The following is a 12,398-nucleotide window of genomic DNA, read 5'->3' as shown; positions in this document are numbered from 1 at the left end:
GCCTTATTGTAATTCCCAGGCTTGTCCTCATGTTAGCTGCCCCGAGTCCCCTTGGGGAGATGGTGGCGGGGTATACATAGATTATATTTATTTTTTTATTTATTGGGGGATTGGACCACAGCTGTAGAGACCAGGATTCAAATTTCCATTGATTTTGGAAACCATTAGGGTGAGCTTGGGTAAGTCACATTCTCAGCTTCAGAGGCCAATGCCTTCCTTCTGAGAAAATCTTGCCAAGAGAACCCTGTTCTAATTGTAATGTCCAAATATTTAGAAAATACTTTGAAAATACATAGCAGCAATAGCAGTTTTCAGCAACTTGTTAGATTATTTTTAAAAATCATTGACATTAATTCAATTTTCCATACTCGCTTATAGACTGCACATACTCTATATTATAACAAGTTACTGCAATTTTATATAAATAAAAACTGTCACTATGAGTGTGTCTATGTGTATGCATGCTCTCCAAGTCTAGCTAATTTCTATTGAGTGGGAATATATAAGTAGTGCTGTGGGAAAATCAGTACATAAACTACTAGGTTCAACTAAGGAAAAAGTGGCAAGGAGGCAGGAAGTCTATAGGAAAATCTCACGCAGTGCCTGTGAACATAATGGACTGTGTACTCTTAATGGAAATGAGCACAGGGAGCAGAAGATTGGATTTCACAGCTTGATTCTAAGTAAGACAAACTTGCCTGCAGGATTTTTGTGCTAATTATTATGACATAATCCTGTCAGTGGCATCATTAACAAGAGAAGTATCTAGTTGAGAAAACTATTTGTTGGGGTTGTAGTTTCACACTTTTGGACGACTCATCTGCAGATTCAAGTATCCAGAGATGCAGTCATTTACATATTTGAATCTTCAAAGTCTCTGCATTTTTACACCTTACGTTAACAGGGTGTGCTCTTTCAGTGCACTTCATGCAAGCCATAGGAGAATTTGGCTGAAGGATAGAGACCATTATTTGTCTCCTTTTCTGTTGTGTTTCTCTTCAATGGTTCCAAATACTGGAAATCATCAACAGTGCCAGCTGCTAATATAGTCATTAATGGTGTGGATAATTTTCTTCAGAAGTGTTGTTTTAATAAGGTCTAAGAAACCGATGGTATATTAACATGCAATATGGCCCTCCGATACCATTTGACCCCCCATACAGGTGCCTTTTAATCTTTCTGCTAATATTTCATGACAGTGCTAGAACTCTTCTTCTGGAGAGTATAAAACTTCTTTGATAATGTGTTGCAGAGATATTTGTGAGGAATGTAGAAAGCAGCTTCATTATTTGTAATTTGTAGAAGGTGAGCGATTCTTTTTCTCTGAAAAACAGAAAACAGTTTGCTTTTTTAGGAATAAAAATGTTAATAGGTTAGCCTTCAATTTATCTATTAACTACAATATTTATGGATGTATGGGTTGATCCCCCTTCTCTAGAAATTTAAAATCTGAAGTACTCAAAACATGAAACTTCCATCTTTGGGGAAAGGGGGTTAGTCACACATCCAGTGTTTTTTCCTCAAGGAGGCCCAGTGGGCCAAAGAGTAGAAAGGGAAATACTTTACTTATACAAGACTACTGTAAAAAGCAAAAGTTCCACGATCTTCCACAGGTAGGGAACATTCTGTAAACAGCTGCAAGTGCAAAGTGGCCCCATTGACCACTTCTGTATCCAATAGGGGTATTTTTTTCCTTCCCTCCCAACTGTTTTATGTTAACGGCAGAAAATGTGGTGACATCTGGAGGAGCATCTGGTACCTCTGTTTTTATAGGGGCCTTGTATAGACAGAGTCCTCCCTCTTCTTCTATTTTTCCTCCTTGATAAATGTGTGACTAGCCTCCTTTCTCCCATCCCTCATTCACAGTGTGTATGCAAATTCAGGCATTTCAAAAACTGAAAAAATCCGAACACCTTCTGATTCAAAGCATTTTAGATAAAGGAGACTCAACCTGTAGGACATTTATTCTTCCAAAGAAGTACAGGGAAAGGAGCTAATGTTGAATGACACGATTTCAGTACTGTTTCCTTTTTTTAAAAGCGACTATGTGGACATTTTCTCTGTATTTATCCTCTTAGGAGCAGGAGCAGTTATCCATACTCACTCCAAAGCTGCTGTAATGGCAACACTTCTCTATCCAGGAAGTGAGTTTAAAATTACTCATCAGGAGATGATAAAAGGAATCCAAAAATGTACCACAGGAGGATATTTCAGGTAATTTCTTTTTTTTAATTAAATTTTATTAAAATTTACAAATGTTATAAATACACACAGTACACATAACATACATGAGATCCACACTACAACATATAAGATATCCCTTTTGCCCATAACCTACACAAAGTTAACCCTTACCCCACAAATCTGTGCACCCTGCACCTTGACTTCCATCCCTAGTCACTGTGGTGCCTATAACATTACTTATTTACCCTTCTATCATGTTTGCCAATAAATTCCTCTTGGAACTATTGATCATTTACTTCTTTGACTCTCCTTCCAGATATGCCATTCCATCTTCATTGTTTTTGCCCACCAAGTTATTGGATATCTTGGTCATTTGTATGTAATCCATTAGTTTATCTCTCCAATCCTTTTTAGTTAACACTTTTTCCCCTTTCCAATTCCTAGCAGATAGCATTCTTGCTGCCTCAAAAATGTATTGGGCTATTTCTTTATTATCCTGATTGAATCCTTCCCTAAGCAGCAGACCCAACCCTGAATTTTTTTGTCCTTATTGCACAACATTTTATTTGTTTCCTTAATTACTTTACTCCAAAATCCTTTAACATTCTCACATGAACACCATATATGAAAGAAAATTCCTCTGTGTTTTACATTTCCAGCACCTATCTTGTTGAGATTTATCTATTTTTGCAAGTTGGACTGGTGTTTTATAACTTCTATAAAACATTTGTATACATTTTCTCTAATTGACCCCACTATTGTAAAATTGAATTATTTCTTCCAGAGTAGTTACAAAACCAACCGTCACATCCTTTTTAAATCTTGCATGTAGTTGATGATAATGGAATTTCTCATTAGTAAGCAATTTAAAACCATAACATAGTTTCTATTAGATGTGCAAAATTCAGAATATTAAATTTCATGTTATCTATAGTGACCCTCTTCCCTTTCCCCAGTTATTTGCCTGAGACAATTATAAGCATCATAACTATTGTTTTCTTTTTATTAGAGCACAGTTGTGTGCTGATTTTCTCTCTCTAGTGGCTATAAAAAAAAGCAGAGGAATGCATACCAAGACATTTTATGGAAATGTAAAACATTTGCTCCTACTGTTTATAATTCTGCAGTGAGAGATGCAGTATTTCATATAACCAGAGATTCTCTGGTGCAGTTTAAGGATACAGAATTCCTTGGAAGATGTGGCAGGGAGATCTTTGGTTAAGATTCAAATTCTAATATTGTAGTTATCTCTTCAACTATATCTCATAGTTGAGTTTTCCATATGTAGCTCTGTTACAAATGAATTGAATGTAATGTTTTGCATCTTCAGAGTGATGAACATCTCATGTACAAAGTGTGATAACAATGCTAACTAAATTCATTTCAATACCAATTATAACACAACACTTATTCAAGATCTATACAATCTCTCCTATTTGCTAAGTTCAGCTCCTGCTCCATTTAAATCCTCCCTAATAATAGAATCTTAGAATTGAAAAGAGTCCCAGTAGGCATCTAGTTCAACTCCCGGCAGCTATATGACACTCCAACCTCTGTTAAAATGTCCAATGAAGGAGAGCCCCCCCCCCCCCAAATGCTGGAAACGTCTATTTCACTGTCAAACTGTTCTTGCAATAAAGACGTTTTTCCTAATGGTTTTGGTAGAATCTTTTTTCTTGTGATCTAAATGTATTGGTTTATGTTCTAGCCTTCAGAGCAGAGCACAAGCTCATTTCATCTTCTGTCTGACCACCTTCTGATATTTAAAGATAGCCAATCTTCTCTTCTGCAAGCCAGACATGTCTAGCCCACTGAATGGTTACTCCTGAGGCTTAGTTTTCAGACCTTGATCATTTTGTGTCCATTCTCTGGTCACTTTCCAGCTTGCTATAATAACTTCCTTGAACTGCCGTGCCCATAGTCCAAGGTGGGGTATGACCAAAGGGTGGTACCACTACTTCCCTTGAATTATTCCATAATCTGTAAACCAGAGCTCATTTTCTTGCAAAGCCTTTACCAATCTACAAGCCAAAGTTCCTTTTTTATTCAAAGGCTGCAGGAAAATAGACCACAGTTCATTTTGTTACATCCAGCTACCTCTTACCTTTTTTTCACCGTTTGGAGAGAAGGGCAGAAGGAGCTCGAAAGGAAATCTGTATGGGCTGGATGAGGCCCCAGTTTTAAGGGAAATTGGTTCCATTATGCACTATATTGTAGATGAGTGATTGAGACATAGAGTAACTTGCTTACAACGACCAAGGCAGTTTATGACAGAATGAGAAATGAACCAGTGACTAATTCATAGGTCCATTTTTCTTGGTTATTAATCTGCACCATGACAACATGGTTCCTCTTCAGGCTTTTATACTTATCAGGATGTCTTGACACTAAGACTCATAATACTCGTATGCATGAGCAAACTATAGGCATATATATATATGTGTGTGGGGGGGGTATATATATATATACACACACACACACACAGTATTTATACATATCATTATCTCAACATCTGATCTTGTTTGAGAACATGAAGTTCAAGCATATAATTCTTTGAAAATCATGGCATGTTCAATTTGTGATTTCTGTCATGCTTCCTGTATCTGCATTAGATATACTCTGACCAATTTTAATGAATATGGTTTGAAGAATGCCAGGGTTATCTTGCTTTAGTATTCATTATGGAAATTCCTGCAGGGAACATGCGGTCTCTCGTTCACAATCAAGATCTGGAATACAATTTGAATAATATAGATAATCCGCTAAAGTAGGGTGGGACATAAATGGCCCTCCAGATATTATTAGATTTGAGGTCTCATTGTCTCTGTTCATTGTGTATACTGGCTATAGCTGATGGGAATTACTGTTTAACAACTTCTTGGGGAGTCACCAATACCCCACACTTTGATTAAGCCAGCAGTTCTACTTGATAATGAAGAACCAGCAAAAGTGGAAGGTTTACTGTATTTATATAGGTCTGATGCAGCAAAGGTTTTAAGACAAAGCTATACAAAACACAGAACAATTGGCACAACGCAGCCAAAAATCTAGCAAAATTTAAACCTTTTTGAATTCAGGAAAATCTGAATCCAGCTTCGTTGTAGCAGCTAGCTATTATCAATGGGATTTCCTTTCCCTCCTCTCCCCATTGCAACACTCAATGCCATATGAACAGGAACACAGCCAGACTGCAGGGGCAATCATTCTGTTGGATTCTTCCCTGAGACATGCCATACAGTTCTACGCTTGTCCATCCATACCCTAGGCCAAGGCTTCTTAAACTGTTTTACTTGGGATCCCTGTTGGCCCAAGAAAATTTTACATGACCCCAGGTGTGTAGGTATATAAAATAGGTATAAAAATCAATAGGTAGTAAAAAATAACAAATCAGCATTTGTTAAACAGTCTGTTTTCCTCTTTATGGCTAAAGCATTTTCTGAAAAGTCTACTGTAAATATGGGCATTCAGAAAATGTTTGCAGTTGCCAATTTTTTCGTGACCCTAGCATTGAGCTAAGGGGACCCCATTTGGGGTCGGAATGTACAGTTTAAGAAGTAATGTTCTAAAGTTTTGTGGGACTTCCTCCTGAGTAATGTGGTTCATGTCCAGATATTATGCACTTAATCACCTAGGATTAAGATTATTACGATCAAGCATTGTTGCCATAATACTGTTTACATCAGTGATAAATAACCACAAGTGTTTGAAAAAAATCATTAGCCCACTGCAAGACTTTGAAGAGCTGCACACGCTCCATTTATTTTAACTTTTAAAACTTTTTCTGTCTTGTTTATTAACTAAAAATGCCCCAAATCACCTAGGAAATGGTGGAGCAATTTTGTCACATTTTTTGCCAGGGAGGGGTGAGGGCTCGGCTGTTCTGACTGACTGACATGTTGTTCTCATCACATTTGTGTTGAGAAGTAACTTTCAACTCATCTGAGGTGTAAGGGAGAAAAATCATATGAGTTCCTCAAATTTGTTTCAGATGGGCAAAGGTCATGTTGCCACGTTCCTATCGCCTAATACGAACAGGAAATATGTCTTCTGTTTGAACCCTTATCAGGTATGATGATATTTTGGTGGTTCCCATTGTTGAGAACACACCTGAAGAAAAGGATCTGAAGGAGAGAATGGCCAAGGCAATGAATGAGTATCCAGACTCCTGCGCTGTCCTGGTTAGGCGCCATGGAGTGTATGTTTGGGGCGGAACTTGGGAAAAAGCTAAGACCATGTACGTACAGAACAACTGACAGAAGTAACTCTGATATGACAAATGAGGTTTTACATTATGCTCATTCATAACCACATGTATGTCGCTGTCAGGCAAAAATACATCATGACCCTGTTATCTATGGACTTGATATCCACAGTTTCGCAAACCTATGCTCCAATAAATATCCCCCTCATTGGAAGTGTCTGTGGGCCTTCTTTGGCTCTCCAGTGCTGTTCTTTGGTCTGCCTCCATCCCATGTTTGCTTTTATCCATGATTTCAGGAATCCATTAGAGGAGTATTAGAAATGAATCCCCACACATATAGGGGTCATGTTATATTATCATTTCTGTCTCACTTGAACTTTATCCTTTTAATCATGTAGAAATTGAAAATAATATCATGACATCAAATTGTTCACAGAGATAATATAAATTCAAAAATACCTTAATTCTCTGACCATGATATTTTATTTTCATAACCATTTTGCAAATACTTCAGGGACATCCATTTTTTTGTGAATGTTGGGGATGGAGTTGAGCATTTAGAATCAAATAATCAAAGAGTTGGGCCATCCAGTCCAACCTCATGGGCCATCCAGTCCAACCCCCTGCCAAGAAGCAGGAATATTGCATTCAAATCACCCCTGACAAATGGCAAGGGAAACACAACAAGAATGTGAAGGGAAAGCATTTAGGTTTTTCAACTAATTGTAACTCCTCAGCTCTTATCGTAGCTCCTCCATATAACTGCTTTATCCTTGTAATCATTAATTACAATAGTATTTTCAATGTGAGGGGAAAGCATTCTTAAAATAATCTTATGCAAGAATGTAAGGCATTAGTTCCCATGTAGCCACGTTGCTTCAATCAGTGGTACATAAGGTGCTAGACCTTGAAGTGAAAGAACTATCCAGAAAAATGCCATTGTATTTTTCCTGTTTTGTTTCCTTTCCAGGTGTGAGTGTTTTGATTACCTCTTTGATGTTGCAGTACAAATGAAGCAACATGGACTCAATCCTGCTGTAGTTCCTACTAAAGAAAATGGTATTGTTTAATGTAGATTTTGTCTTGAGATGACTCTCATGTTTCAGTGGAATATCATAAAAGGACTTTGGGCTCTGTATCTTAGCAGACATGGCTATTTGACAAAATGTTACTATCTGCTTGTTACAATGACAAAGAAGTTGCAAGATAGTCTGGATTGTTGTGTTTCTTGAAATGTTCTCTGCCACCTACCACCTTATCACACTTAGATTATTTGGTCCCTTGCTACTCTTTGGGAACGGGGTCTCCCGAGCACCATCACATTACGCTGGCTTGGCCCCACTCATGCTTGAAGTAGCAAGGAAGCATCACAAAATGCTTCCTCAGTGATGACAGGAAAGTAAGTGACTCTTAGGTAGCTCCAATGGAGCTACCCACATTTTTGATGCCTTTGTGATAGGGAAAAGGGCAACGTTCCTTGCCAGTCTTTCCCCTGTCTGATGCCCCTGTGTGATGGGGGAAGGAGGGAGGGTGTGGGGGGGGGGGGGTGCCATGAGGCACACCGCACGCCTGCTGTTTTGTTAGCAAAATGGAATAAAATGGGAGGGGGTTAGTGTGTTGAAGCCTTTAATTTCACAATATAACAGAAAGTAACTTTGATTCAAGTTCTTTCACCTGGCTCATGTTCTAAATGGGTTTTTTTCTGATAGCATTCCTATTATCAAAACAAGATTTCTAATTGCTGTAAAGTTAACATTCAAGAAAACCTGGCAGGGCACTTAATGAAAATGCAATTAATGTTTGAAGCAGCTTTAAATTAGAAAATATAAAGTGCCCTGCAGAAAAACTATGCCACAAAAGGAATTTTTATTGTACTTTTTATTTTAATAAATCGGAGTATCTTTTCTTGTGCATTGTGTTCCTCTGATCATCTAAAATCAGTCTATATTTCAGAAGGAAAATGTGCTTTGGCAACTTTTAAGTTAAAGTTGCCTTTTGGCATTTTAAGGGAAAGAAAATCATGGATACATGATAAGTAATAGTAGCTGTTTCTCAGTGAATGACACGTGTAGGTTCAGTCATAACAGAGCAAGGAGTGAACCTAGCTGTAACAGAATGCACGAAACAGCTTTTTATCTCTGTCATTTAAGAGGAAAAGTGACTAAATTTTGTAGTTCCTCTTCCTACTGCTGTCTTCCATTGCACTTTCTATGTTGTTCTGGGAAGTATACAAATCCTTTGGGATAGATTTTTGTAGGTTGCCAGGAGTACTATATCAGGGAACAATAAATCAGGAAAAAAATCACTGGCAATCTGAACTTAGCAGTAAATACGGCACAGGCATGGCATCACTACAATTGAACTTGTAATAAGTAAGTAAGCCAAAGGCATATTTTCTCCCTTATTAAATCGTATTCCAAGTAGTTTTTTTGTCTCTAGGTGCTGCATATGATAGTTTTAATTTACATAAAACAGTTATAAAACACAAATGATTTATGTTTTATATGTTATGATAAGTGTGTTCAATTTATTCATAAAGGTTCCTCTGGAAGACACCACTCTACTGAAAACCTTGTCCAGACATCTCTATTCCATATTTTCCACTGATTAGGAAAGTGTGTCCAGTTGAACATGGTTGATACTGATGAAATATCAAGAGGATCAGTATTTTATTCAGTCATACAAACAAGAGCATAATCAAGAATGTCAATCACAAGAATCTATTTATTCATTTGAATCAAGTGCAAAGTCTGCCTTTGTAAAATCTCACTATGCAGGTTGCCTTCGGGTGTTTTGTGTGTTTTATTACCTTTGATATATTTTGGCAGGAGACAGTAGATACTGCTATATAGCAATTTGCTTTCTCAACAGCACTTTGATCTCTTTCTGATAATGATTTTTTAAAAAATAAATCATTCCATTGGCATCTCTTCTGAAACTGTTCAACTCTGTTATTATCAGTGAACTCCACCAACCTCTCTGTTTGTGTGAATTGGTTCCACTTAACCAGTACACACTTTGTAAATGAAGATACACATGAATATTTCATTGAACCAAACTATTGATGACAATGTTGGCATTTCTTTTTAAGGAATTATTTTTTATTCCTTGCACACTAAAATTATGTACATGAGAAAACTTTGACAAATTCCCTCTCCCCCAATATTTTAATGAACAGAAGAGAACACAAAGGAAAAACAATATTTATACATACATAAACACAGACATACTTAAACAGCAGTTACATATCAAACTACACGTCTCTACAGTAATTCAATACAAGTCTAAATTACAAACATAAACATACATTGATTTGAAAAGTAGATTTCTTGCTTCCCGTTTTTAATTTCTCTAGTTTTCTTTCACCTTATATTACCTCATATAACAAGTTATATAACATTTTTTTTACTTCTGCTTATTTTAACATTTATAGATAAGTATCTCAACAGTTTGTATTTCTAAACCTGTACATAAAGTATTCCCCTTTCCCACAGGTATATATTGATAAAATGATTTCTATTTTTTTTTCTAAAAATGTGTCCAATAACTTATCTTTCAACAAAATTGTTAACTTGTCCATTTCTATTAGTCCCCACATCTTCTCTACCGAATCTTCTACTGTTGGTACCTCTGTCTTTTTCCACTGTTGAGCATGTAGGATTCTTGAAGCTGTTAACAAGGCCTGCAGTATTCTTTCATGTTCCTTTTTCATTTGATTACCCAACAGTCCTAATAAAGTTCTGTCTTGAAGTTCATTCTTGTATTAAGACTTTTTTTTGTTATTATTACCCCATCGATGAATGTGTCTCCAGAGTTGACAACTTTCTTAGTGTATAAGGAATTTGTACCCACATTGGCCATCAATCACTGGAAAAACATTATGGAAGAAGAGATTCCCTATTCCCTGATCCTTCCAACATGTCCCACAAATTTACTCCAAAGGGTGGAAGGACATTTTTTAACTTACTAGGATGGCACATGTATGGCTACAGGTTAGAAGGAGAAGGAGGAAAATACCATTTCATGAGCAGATGTCTGCAAGGAGAACAGCCAACATTTGTCTGCAAGCATAATGTTGGATGGGACCCAAAATTTTCCAGTAATAACAAATCTCAGTCTTATCACTAACCAATCTGAAAGTATTTTATAAATCCAAGTGAAACTACTCAGTGCAACTTGCAAGTGAATTAAAATATTTCCAGACATTGGTAGGAGCAAATCAGACTGTACATCTATTGCCTTCATCAAGTAAGATTTTTTTTGCCATACTGTGGGTGTTTTGTCTGCTTTGTGGTTTTTAATGACTTGGTTTATGATTGCTAGCAGATTCTTCATTTATAAGCTGTCCTACCCATTTCTAGTGCCTCACTTAAAATATTAAGTATTTCATCATACACATTAATTCCTTAAGTAATACATCACCTCCTTTTCTAATAGGGGAAGATAATACATCTTGACTTATCACAGTAATATAAATATATGTGATTTCAGTATATAATATATATGTGTGTGTGCATGTTCAGATGATCCATTTCCCCAAAACAAGGCATAGTACTCACTATAATTTAATACATAATTTATAACTTTTTGTTTTTATAGTATGTGCCTACTTCTTAACCCACCAGGTCACGTACAATCTATATAAATAAAAATGTAACATAACTCAAAAACCACTGGGCTAATTGACACCAAATTTGTACACTACACCCCTAACAGACCAACGAGTGACCATCACTCATAAAACCTCCCCCAAAAAGCAGCAGAAAGGACTTAAAAACCCAAAAAATGACAAAACAGTCGCAGATGCCCGGCTTACTAATCATGGAGCCCTTGGAGCAAGGACGCACTTCTCTCAAGTGCTTCCTTTGAGCTCTACTCTTTTCCGGCCTATGTCTAGAGGAAAGGAATGAAGGAGGGAAAGGGGAAAGGAAGGAAGAAGAAAAGGAAGGAGGGAGGGAAGGAAGGAAGGAGAGAAGGAGGGAGGGAAAGAAAAGGGGGTATGCAGGAAAGAGGTAGAGACGGAAGGAAGGACAGAAGGAAAGAAAGAAAGGAGAAGGGAAAGAAAAAGGAGGGAGGAAGGAAATGGAGGGAAGGAAGGAGAGAAAGAGGAAGGGAAGGTTGGCCACAGCAACTAATTTGGACACAATACACCTATCAGGCCAATGAGTGACCATCATTCATAAAAACACTGAAAAACAGCAGAAGAGACTTTAAAAGCAAAAAATAAATAAATTACAACACGTGCAAAACCACATATATACACGAAAAGACACATATATAACATATACACACATATATACACACAAAGCACATATACACAGACTGGGCCACAGCAACGCATGGCAGGGGGCAGCTAGTATATCAAAGGTTTTTGATAAATTATGGTTTGGCTTGTTAGATTAAGAAAAGGGAGATTAGGAAAACAATTATAAATCAGATATACTTTATCTTTTTTTCCTTTGTTTCTTTTTACTACTTTTTACTTCTTTTTATTACTCCAAATCAAAATCCAGAAATTGGAAGTAAAGTTGTGCATGATCCCATAGTATCAAATCTGTTGCAAAAGCTCAGTAAAATGGCAGGAAGTGTTTTGGATGAATTAATAAAGAATGTTTGTGCCTGTCTTTATGTAAGATATGAAGAAGGAAAAGGAAAAGAGCTTAACAGTTCACACCCTGAGAAACTGAAAGTATATAATTGCATTGTTTTTCACCAAAATGATGCCTCTTTCAAATATGTCTCGGGCATTAGAGAGATACAATGGCAATCCTTTGGAAACCTCTTCAACAAGAACATAAGCTTAAAAGGATAGAGCTGCTCTTGAACTGATGTGGGCTTTAAACAAATAGAGTGGTACCTTATTAGATATACACATTTTTAATAAAAAGAATTGTTAGTGCTCTGATTAATGCTTCAAATGTGCTTCATGAGGTATCCAGCAAATTCTAATATATGCATTGCTAAAGAGTGCTGAACTAGTTCACTGAGACTTAGGTATTTTCTGCCAAAATAA

General features: G+C 36.8%; 1 protein-coding gene across 2 annotated transcripts in view; it reads left to right on the top strand.

Moving 5' to 3' along the window:
* APIP (APAF1 interacting protein) overlaps positions 1-10,140 on the top strand; it is a 31,257-nt gene extending 21,117 nt beyond the window's left edge. Inside the window, exons 5-8 of one of the 2 annotated variants that reach the window (XM_067462720.1) lie at positions 2,079-2,214; positions 6,251-6,418; positions 7,356-7,456; positions 8,925-10,140. In XM_067462720.1, the coding sequence (XP_067318821.1) occupies positions 2,079-2,214; positions 6,251-6,418; positions 7,356-7,455 (404 nt within the window). In that variant the 3' untranslated portion in view covers position 7,456; positions 8,925-10,140. Of the gene's footprint in view, positions 1-2,078; positions 2,215-6,250; positions 6,419-7,355 lie in introns of both variants that reach the window. The other variant, XM_067462719.1, reaches the window with a different exon arrangement.
* Positions 10,141-12,398: the final 2,258 nt, after the last annotated feature.

This window comes from Anolis sagrei, chromosome 1, assembly GCF_037176765.1.
Source record: "Anolis sagrei isolate rAnoSag1 chromosome 1, rAnoSag1.mat, whole genome shotgun sequence".
NCBI classification, from domain to species: domain Eukaryota; kingdom Metazoa; phylum Chordata; class Lepidosauria; order Squamata; family Dactyloidae; genus Anolis; species Anolis sagrei.
Note: the sequence above shows the minus strand (reverse complement) of the source record. Positions and strands in the feature narration are given on the sequence as shown.